The sequence below is a fragment of the Ascaphus truei genome, unplaced genomic scaffold, assembly GCF_040206685.1.
Source record: "Ascaphus truei isolate aAscTru1 unplaced genomic scaffold, aAscTru1.hap1 HAP1_SCAFFOLD_819, whole genome shotgun sequence".
NCBI classification, from domain to species: Eukaryota; Metazoa; Chordata; class Amphibia; order Anura; family Ascaphidae; genus Ascaphus; species Ascaphus truei.
The window spans coordinates 150,052-169,638 of NW_027457155.1; the positions used below are offsets into that span (position 1 = coordinate 150,052).

A 19,587-nucleotide genomic window follows, 5' to 3' on the forward strand; every position below is an offset into this window, starting at 1 on the left:
CGTGCTGAGCGTATATACGTGTGTGCTGTATGCACGTTCTGAGTGTATATACGTGTGTGCTGTATGCACGTTCTGAGTGTATATACGTGTGTGCTGTATGCACGTGCTGAGTGTATATACGTGTGTGCTGTATGGACGTGCTGAGTGTATATACGTGTGTGCTGTATGCACGTGCTGAGTGTATATACGTGTGTGCTGTATGCACGTGCTGAGTGTATATACGTGTGTGCTGTATGCACGTGCTGAGTGTATATACGTGTGTGTTGTATGCACGTGCTGAGTGTATATACGTGTGTGCTGTATGCACGTGCTGAGTGTATATACGTGTGTGCTGTATGCACGTGCTGAGCGTATATACGTGTGTGCTGTATGCACGTGCTGAGCGTATATACGTGTGTGCTGTATGCACGTGCTGAGGGTATATACGTGTGTGCTGTATGCACGTGCTGAGTGTATATACGTGTGTGCTGTATGCACGTGCTGAGTGTATATACGTGTGTGCTGTATGCACGTGCTGAGGGTATATACGTGTGTGCTGTATGCACGTGCTGAGTGTATATACGTGTGTGCTGTATGCACGTGCTGAGCGTATATACGTGTGTGCTGTATGCACGTGCTGAGCGTATATACGTGTGTGCTGTATGCACGTGCTGAGTGTATATACGTGTGTGCTGTATGCACGTGCTGAGCGTATATACGTGTGTGCTGTATGCACGTGCTGAGCGTATATACGTGTGTGCTGTATGCACGTGCTGAGCGTATATACGTGTGTGCTGTATGCACGTGCTGAGCGTATATACGTGTGTGCTGTATGCACGTGCTGAGCGTATATACGTGTGTGCTGTATGCACGTGCTGAGCGTATATACGTGTGTGCTGTATGCACGTGCTGAGCGTATATACGTGTGTGCTGTATGCACGTGCTGAGTGTATATACGTGTGTGCTGTATGCACGTGCTGAGTGTATATACGTGTGTGCTGTATGCACGTGCTGAGCGTATATACGTGTGTGCTGTATGCACGTGCTGAGCGTATATACGTGTGTGCTGTATGCACGTGCTGAGTGTATATACGTGTGTGCTGTATGCACGTGCTGAGCGTATATACGTGTGTGCTGTATGCACGTGCTGAGCGTATATACGTGTGTGCTGTATGCACGTGCTGAGCGTATATACGTGTGTGCTGTATGCACGTGCTGAGCGTATATACGTGTGTGCTGTATGCACGTGCTGAGCGTATATACGTGTGTGCTGTATGCACGTGCTGAGCGTATATACGTGTGTGCTGTATGCACGTGCTGAGCGTATATACGTGTGTGCTGTATGCACGTGCTGAGTGTATATACGTGTGTGCTGTATGCACGTGCTGAGCGTATATACGTGTGTGCTGTATGCACGTGCTGAGCGTATATACGTGTGTGCTGTATGCACGTGCTGAGCGTATATACGTGTGTGCTGTATGCACGTGCTGAGCGTATATACGTGTGTGCTGTATGCACGTGCTGAGCGTATATACGTGTGTGCTGTATGCACGTGCTGAGCGTATATACGTGTGTGCTGTATGCACGTGCTGAGCGTATATACGTGTGTGCTGTATGCACGTGCTGAGCGTATATACGTGTGTGCTGTATGCACGTGCTGAGCGTATATACGTGTGTGCTGTATGCACGTGCTGAGCGTATATACGTGTATGCTGTATGCACGTGCTGAGCGTATATACGTGTGTGCTGTATGCACGTGCTAAGTGTATATACGTGTGTGCTGTATGCACGTGCTGAGCGTATATACGTGTGTGCTGTATGCACGTGCTGAGCGTATATACGTGTGCTGTATGCACGTGCTGAGTGTATATACGTGTGTGCTGTATGCACGTGCTGAGTGTATATACGTGTGTGCTGTATGCACGTGCTGAGTGTATATACGTGTGTGCTGTATGCACGTGCTGAGCGTATATACGTGTGTGCTGTATGCACATGCTGAGCGTATATACGTGTGTGCTGTATGCACGTGCTGAGCGTATATACGTGTGTGCTGTATGCACGTGCTGAGCGTATATACGTGTATGCTGTATGCACGTGCTGAGCGTATATACGTGTGTGCTGTATGCACGTGCTAAGTGTATATACGTGTGTGCTGTATGCACGTGCTGAGCGTATATACGTGTGTGCTGTATGCACGTGCTGAGCGTATATACGTGTGCTGTATGCACGTGCTGAGTGTATATACGTGTGTGCTGTATGCACGTGCTGAGCGTATATACGTGTGTGCTGTATGCACGTGCTGAGTGTATATACGTGTGCTGTATGCACGTGCTGAGTGTATATACGTGTGTGCTGTATGCACGTGCTGAGCGTATATACGTGTGTGCTGTATGCACGTGCTGAGTGTATATACGTGTGTACATATGTGCGTTGTAGTGTCATTACTCACACACAGTGATACAGCGCAGTGCTGAGAACAAACATCGAACTTCTCACTGCAACATGCAGGATATATCCCAGCACCTGAGACAGTCAGAGAGAGAGAGAGACAGTCAGAGAGAGAGAGAGAGAGAGAGAGAGAGAGAGAGAGAGAGACAGTCAGAGAGACATGCAGGATATATCCCAGCACCTGAGACAGTCAGAGAGAGGGAGAGACAGTCAGAGAGAGAGAGAGAGAGAGAGAGAGAGAGAGACAGAGAGAGAGAGAGAGAGAGACAGAGAGAGAGAGAGAGAGAGACAGAGAGAGAGAGAGAGAGACAGTCAGAGAGACATGCAGGATATATCCCAGCACCTGAGACAGTCAGAGAGAGGGAGAGACAGTCAGAGAGAGAGAGAGACAGAGAGAGAGAGAGAGAGAGAGAGAGAGAGACAGTCAGAGAGGCAGTCAGAGAGAGAGAGACAGTCAGAGAGAGAGAGAGAGAGAGAGAGAGACAGTCAGAGAGGCAGTCAGAGAGAGAGAGACAGTCAGAGAGAGAGACAGTCAGAGAGAGAGAGAGAGACAGTCAGAGAGAGAGAGAGAGACAGTCAGAGAGACATGCAGGATATATCCCAGGACCTGAGACAGTCAGAGAGAGAGAGAGACAGTCAGAGAGAGAGAGAGACAGTCAGAGAGAGAGAGAGAGACAGTCAGAGAGACAGTCAGAGAGACATGCAGCATATATCCCAGGACCTGAGACAGTCAAAGAGAGAGAGAGACAGTCAGAGAGAGAGAGACAGTCAGAGAGAGAGAGAGAGAGAGAGAGAGAGACAGTCAGAGAGAGAGAGAGAGAGAGAGAGACAGAGAGCCAGTCAGAGAGAGAGACAGTCAGAGAGAGAGAGAGAGAGAGAGACAGTCAGAGAGAGAGAGAGAGAGAGACAGTCAGAGAGAGAGAGAGACAGTCGGAGAGCCAGTCAGAGAGAGAGACAGTCAGAGAGAGAGAGAGACAGTCAGAGAGAGAGAGAGAGAGACAGTCAGAGAGACATGCAGGATATATCCCAGGACCTTAGACAGAAAAAGTCAGAAAGAGACACACACACTTTCTCTCTCACAAACAGTATGGAGACACACAGAGTCAGAGGGACACACACAGAGACAGTCAGAGAGAGAGAGAGAGAGATGCTGAGAGACAGTTAGAGAGAGATAGGACACATGCAGGGACAGTCAGAGGGACATGCAATCCATGGGTCGGGATAAAACAGCTAATCCCAAACCCCGTTCCTTGTACCTGCAATCCCTGGGACGGGATAACACAGCTAATCCCAAAGAGTTAGAGAGAGAGAGAGAGAGAGAGAGAGAGAGAGAGAGAGAGAGAGAGAGAGAGAGAGAGAGAGAGAGAAAGCGTGCATGGATGAAACAGGTAATCATGATGTGAGACAGGCAGACAGAAAGAGAGAAAGATAATGAGAGAGACAGTGAGAATCACAATCAGAAATAGGGATAGGGAGAGAGTGTATAGAGATACCTAGTACCATTCTGCAGGACAGGTTACAGGGGACTGGGGACTGGAAGTATAAAGATGCTCAGCGCCCTTTTAGAGCACACACTGTCCCAAACCCCGTTCCGTGTACCTGCAATCCCAGGGTCGGGACAACACAGCTAATCCCAAACCCCGTTCCCGTGTACCTGCAATCCCTGGGTCGGGACAACACAGCTAATCCCAAACCCCGTTCCCGTGTACCTGCAATCCCAGGGTCGGGACAACACAGCTAATCCCAAAACCCGTTCCCGTGTACCTGCAATCCCAGGGTCGGGACAACACAGCTAATCCCAAACCCCGTTCCGTGTACCTGCAATCCCAGGGTCGGGATAACACATCTAATCCCAAACCCCGTTCCGTGTACCTGCAATCCCAGGGCTGGGATAAAACAGCTAATCCCAAACCCCGTTCCGTGTACCTGCAATCCCAGGGACGGGATAACACAGCTAATCCCAAACCCCGTTCCGTGTACCTGCAATCCCAGGGACGGGATAACACAGCTAATCCCGAACCCCGTTCCCATGTACCTGCAATCCCTGGGACGGGATAAAACAGCTAATCCCAAACCCCGTTCCCGTGTACCTGCAATCCCTGGGACGGGATAAAACAGCTAATCCCAAACCCCGTTCCTGTGTACCTGCAATCCCTGGGACGGGATAAAACAGCTAATCCCAAACCCCGTTCCCGTGTACCTGCAATTCCAGGGTCGGGATAAAACAGCTAATCCCAAACCCCGTTCCGTGTACCTGCAATTCCAGGGACGGGATAACACAGCTAATCCCAAACCCCGTTCCGTGTACCTGCAATCCCAGGGTCGGGATAAAACAGCTAATCCCAAACCCCGTTCCCGTGTACCTGCAATCCCAGGGACGGGATAACACAGCTAATCCCAAACCCCGTTCCCGTGTACCTGCAATCCCTGGGACGGGATAAAACAGCTAATCCCAAACCCCGTTCCCGTGTACCTGCAATCCATGGGTCGGGATAAAACAGCTAATCCCAAACCCCGTTCCTTGTACCTGCAATCCCTGGGACGGGATAACACAGCTAATCCCAAACCCCGTTCCGTGTACCTGCAATCCCAGGGTCGGGATAAAACAGCTAATCCCAAACCCCGTTCCCGTGTACCTGCAATCCCAAGGACGGGATAACACAGCTAATCCCAAACCCCGTTCCCGTGTACCTGCAATCCCTGGGACGGGATAAAACAGCTAATCCCAAACCCCGTTCCCGTGTACCTGCAATCCATGGGTCGGGATAAAACAGCTAATCCCAAACCCCGTTCCTTGTACCTGCAATCCCTGGGACAGGATAACACAGCTAATCCCAAACCCCGTTCCCGTGTACCTGCAATCCCAGGGTCGGGATAAAACAGCTAATCCCAAAACCCGTTCCGTGTACCTGCAATCCCAGGGTCGGGATAAAACAGCTAATCCCAAACCCCGTTCCCATGAACCTGCAATCCCAGGGTCGGGATAAAACAGCTAATCCCAAACCCCGTTCCCATGTACCTGCAATCCCAGGGTCGGGATAAAACAGCTAATCCCAAACCCCGTTCCGTGTACCTGCAATCCCAGGGACGGGATAAAACAGCTAATCCCAAACCCCGTTCCCGTGTACCTGCAATCCCAGGGACGGGATAAAACAGCTAATCCCAAACCCCGTTCCGTGTACCTGCAATCCCAGGGACGGGATAAAACAGCTAATCCCAAACCCCGTTCCCGTGTACCTGCAATCCCAGGGACGGGATAAAACAGCTAATCCCAAACCCCGTTCCGTGTACCTGCAATCCCAGGGCTGGGATAAAACAGCTAATCCCAAACCCCGTTCCCGTGTACCTGCAATCCCAGGGACGGGATAAAACAGCTAATCCCAAACCCCGTTCCGTGTACCTGCAATCCCAGGGCTGGGATAAAACAGCTAATCCCAAACCCCGTTCCCGTGTACCTGCAATCCCTGGGTCGGGATAAAACAGCTAATCCCAAACCCCGTTCCTTGTACCTGCAATCCCTGGGACAGGATAACACAGCTAATCCCAAACCCCATTCCCGTGTACCTGCAATCCCAGGGTCGGGATAAAACAGCTAATCCCAAAACCCGTTCCGTGTACCTGCAATCCCAGGGTCGGGATAAAACAGCTAATCCCAAACCCCGTTCCCGTGTACCTGCAATCCCAGGGATGGGATTAAACAGCTAATCCCAAACCCGTTCCCGTGTACCTGCAATCCCTGGGTCGGGATAACACAGCTAATCCCAAACCCCGTTCCCATGAACCTGCAATCCCAGGGTCGGGATAAAACAGCTAATCCCAAACCCCATTCCCATGTACCTGCAATCCCAGGGTCGGGATAAAACAGCTAATCCCAAACCCCATTCCCGTGTACCTGCAATCCCAGGGACGGGATAAAACAGCTAATCCCAAACCCCGTTCCCGTATACCTGCAATCCCAGGGATGGGATAAAACAGCTAATCCCAAACCCCGTTCCGTGTACCTGCAATCCCAGGGACGGGATAAAACAGCTAATCCCAAACCCCGTTCCCGTGTACCTGCAATCCCAGGGACGGGATAAAACAGCTAATCCCAAACCCCGTTCCGTGTACCTGCAATCCCAGGGACGGGATAAAACAGCTAATCCCAAACCCCGTTCCCGTGTACCTGCAATCCCAGGGACGGGATAAAACAGCTAATCCCAAACCCCGTTCCGTGTACCTGCAATCCCAGGGCTGGGATAAAACAGCTAATCCCAAACCCCGTTCCCGTGTACCTGCAATCCCAGGGACGGGATAAAACAGCTAATCCCAAACCCCGTTCCGTGTACCTGCAATCCCAGGGCTGGGATAAAACAGCTAATCCCAAACCCCGTTCCGTGTACCTGCAATCCCAGGGACGGGATAGGACAGCTGATTCCAAACCCCGTTCCCGTGTACCTGCAATCCCAGGGACGGGATAAAACAGCTAATCCCAAACCCCGTTCCCGTGTACCTGCAATCCCAGGGACGGGATAACACAGCTAATCCCAAACCCCGTTCCGTGTACCTGCAATCCCAGGGCTGGGATAAAACAGCTAATCCCAAACCCCATTCCCGTGTACCTGCAATCCCAGGGACGGGATAACACAGCTAATCCCAAACCCCGTTCCCGTGTACCTGCAATCCCAGGGACGGGATAACACAGCTAATCCCAAAACCCGTTCCGTGTACCTGCAATCCCAGGGACGGGATAAAACAGCTAATCCCAAACCCCGTTCCGTGCACCTGCAATCCCTGGGACGGGATAAAACAGCTGATTCCAAACCCCGTTCCCATGTACCTGCAATCCCAGGGCTGGGATAAAACAGCTAATCCCAAAACCCGTTCCCGTGTACCTGCAATCCCAGGGTCGGGATAACACAGCTAATCCCAAACCCCGTTCCGTGTACCTGCAATCCCAGGGACGGGATAAAACAGCTAATCCCAAACCCCATTCCCGTGTACCTGCAATCCCAGGGTCGGGATAAAACAGCTAATCCCAAACCCCGTTCTGTGTACCTGCAATCCCAGGGACGGGATAACACAGCTAATCCTAAAACCCGTTCCGTGTACCTGCAATCCCAGGGACGGGATAAAACAGCTGATTCCAAACCCCGTTCCCGTGTACCTGCAATCCCAGGGACGGGATAAAACAGCTAATCCCAAACCCCGTTCCGTGTACCTGCAATCCCAGGGACGGGATAAAACAGCTAATCCCAAGACCCGTTCCGTGTACCTGCAATCCCAGGGACGGGATAAAACAGCTAATCCCAAACCCCGTTCCCGTGTACCTGCAATCCCAGGGACGGGATAACACAGCTAATCCCAAACCCCGTTCCCGTGTACCTGCAATCCCAGGGACGGGATAACAGATCTAATCCCAAACCCCGTTCCGTGTACCTGCAATCCCTGGGACGGGATAAAACAGCTAATCCCAAACCCCGTTCCCGTGTACTTGCAATCCCAGGGATGGGATAAAACAGCTGATTCCAAACCCCGTTCCCGTGTACCTGCAATCCCAGGGACGGGATAACACAGCTAATCCCAAACCCCGTTCCCGTGTACCTGCAATCCCTGGGACGGGATAACACAGCTAATCCCAAACCCCGTTCCCGTGTACCTGCAATTCCAGGGACGGGATAAAACAGCTAATCCCAAACCCCGTTCCGTGTACCTGCAATCCCTGGGACGGGATAAAACAGCTAATCCCAAACCCCGTTCCGTGTACCTGCAATCCCTGGGACGGGAAAAAACAGCTAATCCCAAACCCCGTTCCGTGTACCTGCAATCCCAGGGCTGGGATAAAACAGCTAATCCCAAACCCCGTTCCATGTACCTGCAATCCCAGGGCTGGGATAACACAGCTAATCCCAAACCCCGTTCCGTGTACCTGCAATCCCAGGGACGGGATAAAACAGCTAATCCCAAACCCCGTTCCGTGTACCTGCAATCCCAGGGATGGGATAAAACAGCTAATCCCAAACCCCGTTCCCGTGTACCTGCAATCCCTGGGACGGGATAAGACAGCCGATTCCAAGCCCCGAGACCGCAAGAACCCTGAGCAGGAACACCAGAGACAGCCTCCTTATAACGCCTGGTCTGCGAGAGGCACGCCTGAGAGAGAGACGGGCAGGGTATCAGGGACAGGATCAGACAGTCCTGGGGTCATTATATCTAAATGTAGGGTATTTTTGTTATTATATATATAAAAAATAAAAAAAACATTTACAAACATCAACACACAAGCAACAAACTTAAATTAAAATATACAAATGTACATTATTTACACTGTATACAGAACATATTTACATACTTATACTGTATCTGACACCCGCCCATCTTCTCCCGCAGGACTTTATACCCCACCTGTCTTTCTCCCCTGCTTTATTTGCTGTATCTGCTCTATAACTGGTCCCCTGCACAGGTTACAGGCACGAGATCCCGCTCTGGGTACCACACGATGGGGACACCCAGTGGTCAGTGTGTGTAGTGCAGGGTAGATTCTCTGGGTATCACACGATGGGGACACCCAGTGGTCAGTGTGTGTAGTGCAGGGTAGATTCTCTGGGTATCACACGATGGGGACACCCAGTACACGGTCAGTGTGTGTAGTGCAGGGTAGATTCTCTGGGTATCACACGATGGGGACACCCAGTGGTCAGTGTGTGTAGTGCAGGGTAGATTCTCTGGGTATCACACGATGGGGACACCCAGTGGTCAGTGTGTGTAGTGCAGGGTAGATTCTCTGGGTATCACAAGATGGGGACACCCAGTGGTCAGTGTGTGTAGTGCAGGGTAGATTCTCTGGGTATCACACGATGGGGACACCCAGTGGTCAGTGTGTGTAGTACAAGGTAGATTCTCTGGGTATCACACTCCTCACTATTAAAGCTTTACACTATTCTGCTCCTCCTTACATCTCAGCCCTAATTTCTCGCTATGCACCATCCCGACTCTTGCGTTCTGCTCAAGGATGTCTTCTCTCTACCCCGTTTGTATCTAAAGCCCTCTCCCGCCTTAAACCTTTCTCACTTTATGCCCCGCACCTCTGGAATGCCCTTCCCCTCAATACCCGACTAGCACCCTCTCTATCCACCTGTAAGACCCACCTTAAGACCCACTTGCTTAAAGAAGCATATGAATAGCATCGTGGATAATACTAGACACATGATATATAAAGCTTGGCCCCCTGCAGACGCACTTACCAGAACTCCCCCCTAGTGTCTCTGTACGTTCTCCCTACCTACCAATTAGACTGTAAGCTCCTCGGGGCAGGGACTCCTCTTCCTAATGTTACTTTCATGTCCGAAGCACTTCTCTCCTTTATGTGTTATATTATTATGTATTACGACTGTGAAGCGCTGTGTACATACATACATACATGCAAACATACATACATACACACATACATACATACATACATACACACATACATACATACATATATACACACATACATACATACTGTGACAAACGCCCCTCTTTTGTAGTGCTGACGTCTGTCTGGGTTCTTCCCGACACAGTCTTCTAGGGTTAATTATACAACAAACAGGATCATGCAAAGTATTGTGCTGCTTAACTCAGGCTTCTGCCTGCTTTATTTTCATCCAATTAAGGTACTGCAGCTTTAACATGTGTAGGTTAGAGGTACTCAGATACTTTCATTCAGCAGTTCACACATTTCAGTGTTACAATATTTCCCACTCTGTTATTTCAAGAAATAAAACCAAAATCATATAAGCAAATCCTATCCCTTTCAGGGATCTAACTACACATCAGAATCAGTCTCTCTAACAGCTGCTGGCCAACTAAACTGGTTCCCCAGCTTAAAACAATGCTCTCTCATTTAGGGACACAAGATACAGCACAGTCTTTTAGCAACAGCAGTAATCATTTGTTTTGTCTTATCTGTTCGTGGGGTCCAGGCAAATCCTCTGGTACTGTCATACGTGGAGAGGCCGTCAACCTCGATACTGGATGCAGGAGAGTAGCGACACCCCCAGCCCCCAGGCTCCAAGGAGAGAGAGTGAAATGCAAAACCTCCCTGCTCTAAATACCTGTGCATGTGATTAGAAGAGCAGGTGAGGGAGTACTAGAGCCATTGTAATCTGTGGTCTGGATTTTCCATCCAGCTGCCTGAGGTAATGGGAAGCTGTGGAACGGATCATTAACTATTCCTGCACTTTCTGCTCTAAAATGGGGCAGAAAGCTGCCTAACATCTTTGGACTATGTCACATATCCCCCTCCCCAGCTCACACCTACTGGGGTGAGCGGCCATGGACCTCACTGGGGTGAGCGTCCTACCTGGAATACTTGAGCTAACTCCTCAGTACAACATTAAGTATTCACATGACACGAATATTAACTTTTTTTTTTTTTTTTTTTCCACGGCAATTATGGACAATAGTTTTTGTCATAAGAGACTATACTTGGCAAACATATTTTGTTGCTCTATATTAGGGAACTATTTTGAAAAATAAATGTCTAGCACACATTCTTACAACCCAGGATATGCTAAATATATTCAGAAAGCCAGACAATTTCTATTACCTCCCTGGGTTTTTCTACTCTAGAATATGAATCTCATATATTTACCAACAAAAAGGGCCTTCAACCCTGTATATTAATTTGTAGTTTAGCTACATTTTCAACACAGAGAACCAATATAACATTGTAATATTGACAAAATGCTTATTCTAGAGGCCTAATATACCTTAACTACAATAGCTTATTTGCATAGTTAAGTGTCCGTGACATAGTCCACACGTGTAATAACAAAAAAAAATATCGGTCAATCCCCAAACACATTTTTTTTTTCTCTTTGACTTCCAGTCCATTACGTTTCCTGACTTTATTTCATAGGCTGCTGCAACCTGCAAATGACTGGACTGTTTCTTTAGCTTCTGACGGAACTCTGGGGCCGGATAGTCTTTGTCTTTATATTGTGGCCCAGAGTGGCGAGATCCGGAAAAATTCAAGCCCAGCGTTGACCTTCGTCGCTTTTGCTTTGCAACCTTTGAACCTTTATGGTACTTCTTACTGCCATGTATTTTCTCACGACCATCACTCTCAGAGATTTGGGATTTCCCCTCTGGGGCAATTATATGGTACTTAGAAGATGAAGCACTGATTACCTTGATGGGGCTCTCACTAACTCCGGCTGTACCCTGTGGCATTTTACCTTTGCAGCCAGCAGGCATGTAGTCTTGGGCCTCTCTTTCCTGAGGCCTACATTTATTCAGGCGGAAGTACCGCTGGATAACCAGTGACGCATTTCTCAGGGTTTGATAGCGAATCCTGTTCTGTGTCATCCTAGTCAGAGACTGGATCTTTATAGTTGCTCCTTTCATAATGAGGAATCTGTTTCGTACCATGCGGGCACGGTAGAATGATTGAAGAACACAGGCTGCTTTATTCCGGCGATTAAACTGATGAATTTTCATCCCTCTGTAGGCAGCCTGTAGGATGATAGTTGCGGCGCGTTTACGCCGATAATTTTCTCTTTCCCTTCTTCCTTGGATAAGAGCTTTGCAGTGCTTCTGAATTATTTTAATGCTTTTCTCCTTTTTCAAAACGTTAAGTTCCTCCACGAGAGAATTCTGTTTTGTGCATACATGTCGCAATTCTGTTCTCAGAGCGTCCATTTCTTCCTGGTGCTGGCTCTGAGTGTGCATCAATGCATTCTGTAGTGCTTCCTGCACTTCTAATTTTTCCTGAGTCAACTGTTTCTTTACTTTTTCTGCTTGGTCAGTCAAATCTGAATTTTCCAATTTCAGAGTCTCGTTTTCTTGCTTTACAGTCTCTAACTCAGTCAGGGCAATCTCATGGGTTTGCTTCAACATTCCCAGCTCTGTGTTCAGACCGTGGCCCTCCAGGCGTGAGTTTTGCACCTCTGTGCTGAGCGCGTGAACCTCTTGTAGAGCCTTCCCGTATTTCTGTTTTAGGATAGCAATTACGGTGTTGGCCTTTTCCAGACTAGTCGTCACCTCTTCCAGCTCACTCCGTAAGAGAGACTCTGTTTTCTTCAAAGCCTCGTACTCCTGTAAAGCTGGAAGTATACACCTCTGTAATTCGGCGTTCGATTCTCGCTCTTTCATCAATCCCTGCCGCAGGACTTCATAATCATGGCGGGCAGCTTGGAGTGCAGAAACCAAAGCCTCTTTATCCTGGTTCAAGGATTCAGCTTCCCTTTGCTCCTCCTTTTCCTTTGCCACTGTTCCTGTGACAATTCTGCTGGTCACTCCGGTATGCAGCACATCTCGGCGCCTTTCTGACGCATGTGCTGACAGCGCAGGTTCAAGTGGCTCGGTCACTTCCCCTGTGACTTGAGGAACCGTTTTCTTTTTCTTCTTCTTTCTTTTTGCTTTATTAGCTCCAGAGATATCAGTGGTACTGGGCACACACTCACTGGTATCAGCTTCCACATCTTGCTTGCACTCACAGGGCATTGCTTGCTTTTGCAGCTGTTTGTCTTTGAAAATTTTGGGACACCCATCTTCCATGTGACCTACTTCATGACAGGCCCAGCATACTAAATTCATCTGTGGGTACGGCTCTCCTCCAGGGGCCACATACGAGTCGTCGTCATCATCATCGTATGGCCTGAAGGGACACTGTTTTTCAAGATTACGTGCATTGCAAAACAAACATTCCATGTCGGCCATTTTATAAACCCGGCAGAGACAATTTGCTAGCTGTAATTTCACTCACTTCAGCAACTTACATACAGCACTTGCTAGCTGCAAATTCACTCACTTCAGCAAAAAGGCATTAGCTTTACAAACAGCACTTGCTAGATGCAAAAAATTTTTTTTTTCTTCAGCAAAACATTTTGGTTTTCTGTTTGGGTTCAGGGTGATATTGCATCCACACTTCGCACATTCTCTGTGTATGCTAGAAGCACAACTGATATACACAGTGGAACAGACTTCACTCATAGCATCTGTATTTTACTTCAGCTGGGCGGCCATTTTAAACCCCCGCATTTATTTGCAAACCCACAGACTTTAGTGTCTGCCCGCATTCTCCACCATATGTGACAAACGCCCCTCTTTTGTAGTGCTGACGTCTGTCTGGGTTCTTCCCGACACAGTCTTCTAGGGTTAATTATACAACAAACAGGATCATGCAAAGTATTGTGCTGCTTAACTCAGGCTTCTGCCTGCTTTATTTTCATCCAATTAAGGTACTGCAGCTTTAACATGTGTAGGTTAGAGGTACTCAGATACTTTCATTCAGCAGTTCACACATTTCAGTGTTACAATATTTCCCACTCTGTTATTTCAAGAAATAAAACCAAAATCATATAAGCAAAATCCTATCCCTTTCAGGGATCTAACTACACATCAGAATCAGTCTCTCTAACAGCTGCTGGCCAACTAAACTGGTTCCCCAGCTTAAAACAATGCTCTCTCATTTAGGGACACAAGATACAGCACAGTCTTTTAGCAACAGCAGTAATCATTTGTTTTGTCTTATCTGTTCGTGGGGTCCAGGCAAATCCTCTGGTACTGTCATACGTGGAGAGGCCGTCAACCTCGATACTGGATGCAGGAGAGTAGCGACACCCCCAGCCCCCAGGCTCCAAGGAGAGAGAGTGAAATGCAAAACCTCCCTGCTCTAAATACCTGTGCATGTGATTAGAAGAGCAGGTGAGGGAGAACTAGAGCCATTGTAATCTGTGGTCTGGATTTTCCATCCAGCTGCCTGAGGTAATGGGAAGCTGTGGAACGGATCATTAACTATTCCTGCACTTTCTGCTCTAAAATGGGGCAGAAAGCTGCCTAACATCTTTGGACTATGTCACAATACATATATACACACATACATACATACATATATACACACATAGATACGTGCATGCAAACACACACACACACACACACACACACACACACACACACACACACACACACACACACACACACACACACACACACACACGTAGGTTGCAATTATAAGACTCCCAGGCGTTGGGTTGGGCGGCACAGCGTGCTGCTGCACAGGCCATGCTACTTTCTCTCAGTCTCTCTCCCTGTGTTACACATCCCAGTGCTGCCAAATCACCATTCTCTCTGTCTCTCTATCTCTTCCTTCTCTTTCTCTCTCCTCCCTCTCCCACTCTCTCACCCTTCTCTCTGTCTCTCTCTTCCTCCTCTCCCTCTCCCACTCTCTCACCCGTCTCTCTGTCTCCCTTCCTCCTCTCTCTCTCCTCCCTCTCCCACTCTCTCACCCGTCTCTCTGTCTCTCTCTTCCTCCTCTCTCCTCCCTCTCCCACTCTCTCACCCTTCTCGCTGTCTCTCTGTTTCTCTCTCCTTTCTCTGCCTCTCTTCTCCCTCTCCCACTCTCTCCCCTCAGCCCTCTCTCCCTCCCGTCTCTCTATTCTAACTCCTCTCTCCTCTCCTCTCTCCCTTCTCTCTCCTCCCCTCCCTCCCTTCTTCGTCTCTCTATATTCCCCTCTCTCCCTCTCCCTATTCCCCCTCTCTTCTTTCTCTGTCTCTCTCTCTCTCTCCCACTCTCCTCACCCCTCTCTCTCCACCTCTACCACTCAGTCTCTCTCATTCCCCCCCCCTCTCCCTTCTCCTTCTCTCAGTCTCACTTTTCCCTCCCCTTTCTCTCTCTCTCCATTCTCTTCTCTCTGTCCCCCTCTCTACCCTTCCCCCCTCTCTTCCCCTTGCCCCCTCTCCCGGTTTCCCTCTCTCTCTCTTACGGGGTGCTGTCTGCGCTCTTCTTGACGTCTCCCTGCAGGGGTTGGCGCCTGCTCAGGATGGCGAGGAGGGGAGCAATTAGCAGGCCCAACATCTGCAGCGCCCCGAAAATGGAGGAGTACAGGTCTAGAAGGGAAGGAATGGGTTAACGGTGCAACGCTCTGCAGGCCTGCAGCTGAGATCTATCTAATGGAGATGCCCTGCGGGGACTGGCTCAGTGCTAGTATCCCTAACACAAGCAGCGCAGGAACTCACTATCAGCGCCTACCTCCTCTGCTGGGTGCAATTCCATGCCTCCACCACCCAACCTGTGAAGAAGCAGCTCCGCACAGTTCCCCAGCTCCAGCGTCAGAGCACGAGCTCTGGTTCTTCTCTCTCTCTGAGATATGCTTCCCTCCTGTGCTTTCTGAAATCCTGTATGTACGTATAGTTTCTATGATGAACCCCCCTCCCCCCTCTCTATCTTTTCTCTTTACCGCTGCACATATTAAGGGCCCCTCAGCCTCTCCTGATACGTCTTATGGTCGGCCAACTCCGGCTGTCAAAGACCCCCAACAGGTCAGGTTTGCAGGATATCCCTGCTTCAGCAGAGGTGGAATGAGTGGACTGTGGCACTGATTGAGCTGCCTGTGCTGAAGCAGGGTCTGATTGAGCCCCCTGTGCTGAAGCAGGGTCTGATTGGGCCCCCTGTGCTGAAGCAGGGATATCCTCTCTCATCTTAAAATCCCTGATGTGGAGGCCATGAAAAAGATGGCGCAGCCGCGGGATTCGTTCAGCGATTAGAATGAATCTTATGGGCAATGGGTTTGGGATTTGGCTGTGGGGGTGTTCCTAACTGGATCTGGGTTCCTGTAGGTTCTCTTCCCCCCCCCACCCCCGCTCCGACCCTGGACCCTAACCTGCTCGCCGGTGATACTCCGTGCCACTGCGGAGCTGCAGGTTCAGGGCTGCGATGTAGAAGTGGAGCCAGCAGAGCAGCACCGAGTCGGAGAGGAGCAGCAGGACGAACGCCGGGCTCCGGAGACTGCTCCATAGGGGTGGAGGCGCTGACGCAGAGTCTGGGGGAGACAGTGACACCAGGTGGATGCTCTTGGTAGTGCGCAGAAGGGAGATTGTCTGGGACACACCGGAGTCACAGTGACACCAGGTGGATGCTCTTGGTAGTGCGCAGAAGGGAGATTGTCTGGGATACACCGGAGTCACAGTGACAAATAACTAGTGGCTGCTGTGGGTATTGCAGGGGTATATTGGTTATGAGTACCGAGGGGTGACAGGGAAACCATGGGGGGCTCTTGGTATTAAATGAACATATTCTCGGAGCATCATGGGGAGACCGTGGCACCCTGCTGTGGCTCTTAGTGAACATAAACATATATAATGAGTATCATGGGAATAGTGACACCCTGTGGTTGCTGTGGTTATTGCATGAAAAATTGAAACGATACAAAGTTCCCAGAAGCTCCTTGTGCGTTGTGAAAGCAGCGGTACTGTGGTTCAGGCAATGCTGATGGGGAAAGCGCCCGCTCTCTGCTCGTCAGTGCAGGCAGTCCAATGTTAGAAAATAGAGGAAAGAGCGCGCTGCCAGGGAGTCGGGTGCAAAACATCACCCAAGGAGGTGCAATCCCTCCAACGCGTTTCAGGCACGAATGTCCTTTATCAAGGAGTAAAAATGGAATAAAAAGCACACTATCTATTTCCTATCCAACGCGTTTCGTATCATAAAAGATACTTCATCAGGGGATGTTTCCCTGATGAAGATTCCATGATGAAGTATCTTTATGATACGAAACGCGTTGGATAGGAAATAGATAGTGTGCTTTTTATTCCATTTTTACTCTACATCTATATCTTGCTATTTAGTATTTTTTATAATAAATTCACCTTTTTGGTGCTTTTTTGCACTTATTCATTCAAAGATTGGGCGGAGCGGTGCAGCGTTCTATGTCTGCAGCTTTACTGTGAGTCTGTGAATCTCTCACTGTGTAACCACGGGACCGCTGGACACCATACCGGGAGCGGGTGCCGTCCCTGACCGGCACAAGCTGAGGGCAGTTAGCCGGGAGCAGGTGCCTTCCCTGACCGGCACAAGCTGAGGGCAGTTAGCCGGGAGCGGGTGCCTTCCCTGACCGGCACAAGATGAGGGCAGTTAGCCGGGAGCGGGTGCCTTCCCTGACCGGCACAAGCTGAGGGCAGTTAGCCGGGAGCGGGTGCCTTCCCTGACCGGCGGTGAGCGGAGCCAGGCGTGAGATGGATTAGCCGGTCTACACTGCAAACTGCTGAGACGCGGGCAGCCTGCACTGACGAGCTGAGCGCGGCGCTTTCCCTATCCGCATTGCCTGAACCACAGTACCGCTGCTTTTCCTGCCCTTGCTAACAGCTGCATTCACAGCCGCGCCTCTGGTAACTTTGTATCGTTTACATTTTATGTTTGCTTAATTAATCTAGTGCTTTTTCATAGCACTTATTTGTGTTGTCATGGCAACGCAACGTCATTTGCCGCCGTGCGCCCATTTTTCTCAGGACCTGCAGGGGAAATAGTTGAATTTTCAGGGGAAAAGATGGCGATCGTCGCACCCCGACGCAGGTAAGAGTCGTGAGGGGGGGGGGAGGTAAGAGTCGTGAGGAGGGGGGGGGGAGGTAAGAGTCGTGAGGAGGGGGGGGGAGGTAAGAGTCGTGAGGAGGGGGGGGGGAGGTAAGAGTCATGAGGGGGGGAGGTAAGAATCGTGAGGGGGGAGGTAAGAGTCGTGAGGGGGGAGGTAAGAGTCGTGAGGGGGAGGTAAGAGTCGTGGGAGGGGGGAGGTAAGAGTCGTGGGAGGGGGAGGTAAGAGTCGTGGGAGGGGGGAGGTAAGAGTCGTGGGAGGGGGGAGGTAAGAGTCGTGGGAGGGGGGAGGTAAGAGTCGTGGGAGGGGGGAGGTAAGAGTCGTGGGAGGGGGGAGGTAAGAGTCGTGGCAGGGGGGAGGTAAGAGTCGTGGGAGGGGGGAGGTAAGAGTCGTGGGAGGGGGGAGGTAAGAGTCGTGGGAGGGGGGAGGTAAGAGTCGTGGGAGGGGGGAGGTAAGAGTCGTGGGAGGGAGTTTTTTTTATAACCCGGAAATTAGATAATTAATAATAATAATAATAGCGTGTTCTTGTATAGCGCTGCTAGTTTTACATAGCGCTTTACAGAGACATTTTGCAGACACAAGTCCCTGCCCCGCAGAGCTTACAATCTATGTTTTTGGTGCCTGAGGCACAGGGAGATAAAGTGACTTGCCAAGGTGACAGGGAACCGACACCGGGAATTGGACCAGGTAATTTGAATGAATCTTCTTTCCTTGGAGACGTTTGGTCCGTTTCACTTTATAAATTGTGCAGTCCTGCTGTAGACTATACTCTGTGGGTACCACTCTCTGGTGACCCCCGGTGGTTAGTCCTGGTATTACTTAGAATATGTTGTCTCTGGTGACCCCCGGTGGTTATTTCTGGTATTACTTAGAATATGTTGTCTCTGGTGACCCTGGTGGTTAGTCCTGGTATTACTTAGTATATGTTGTCTCTGGTGACCCCCTGTGGCTGCTCCTGGCTCTGCACCCAGAGTACATTCTCAGTGTCGCACTGCTGTCCCCGGTGGTGTGAGTGTGCACTGCAGGCTGCTGCTTACCCTTACTCTGCGGCCGCCTGAAGCTCAGATCCCTCCTGCGGCTCAGATATCGCTCTGTGTCCCTCAGTGATTCCTGGAACCTGTGCCGCAGGGATTTCTGAGATCGCTCCAGCTCTGCCTGCTCCACCTTGGGGTTCCCGCAGCAGCTGAGCCGGAGACGGATACTGCCGGGGGAGGGGGTGGGGGATTATTCCTCGTTACAGCCTCACTCCTCTTCCATCGTCTCCTTATCTTTCACTATGACTTCTCTCTCTCCATCTGTTTACCTTGTTCTCTCCTGTTTCCTCCCTCTCCCATTCTTTCTCTCCTCCCTTCCCTTTTCATTCTCTCCATCCCCCCTTGTATATCCCGCTCTCTCGCCTCCATATCACTCCCCTGTCCCCTCACCTACCTAATATTTATCTTCTTCTCCCCATCTCATTACTGCCTGCCCAGTCTCTCCCCACTTTCTCACCTGTACCTCTCTTACCCTTCCTATCTCCTCATTTGCTCACTTCTCCCTTCCCTCTCCTCCTCTCTCACCTGTACCTTCTCTCTCCTCCTCTCTCACCTGTACCTACTCTCTCCCCCTCTCTCACCTGTACCTACTCTCTCCCCCTCTCTCACCTGTACCTACTCTCTCCTGCTCTCTCACCTGTACCTACTCTCTCCTGCTCTCTCACCTGTACCTACTCTCTCCCCCTCTCTCACCTGTACCTACTCTCTCCCCTCGCTCACCTGTACCTACTCTCTCCTCCTCTCTCACCTGTACATACTCTCTCCTCCTCTCTCACCTGTACCTACTCTCTCCCCCTCTC

The 19,587-nt window shown here is 50.0% G+C and overlaps 1 protein-coding gene across 1 annotated transcript in view; it reads right to left on the minus strand.

Moving 5' to 3' along the window:
• Positions 1–18,954, minus strand: part of LOC142486337 (large neutral amino acids transporter small subunit 3-like) — a gene marked incomplete at its 5' end in the record, with an annotated part of 32,927 nt that extends 13,973 nt beyond the window's left edge. Inside the window, 5 exons of the mRNA XM_075584965.1 lie at positions 2,429–2,502; positions 8,445–8,559; positions 15,156–15,279; positions 16,053–16,211; positions 18,791–18,954. Of these exons, the coding sequence (XP_075441080.1) occupies positions 2,429–2,502; positions 8,445–8,559; positions 15,156–15,279; positions 16,053–16,211; positions 18,791–18,954 (636 nt within the window). The remainder of the gene's footprint in view (positions 1–2,428; positions 2,503–8,444; positions 8,560–15,155; positions 15,280–16,052; positions 16,212–18,790) is intronic.
• Positions 18,955–19,587: the final 633 nt, after the last annotated feature.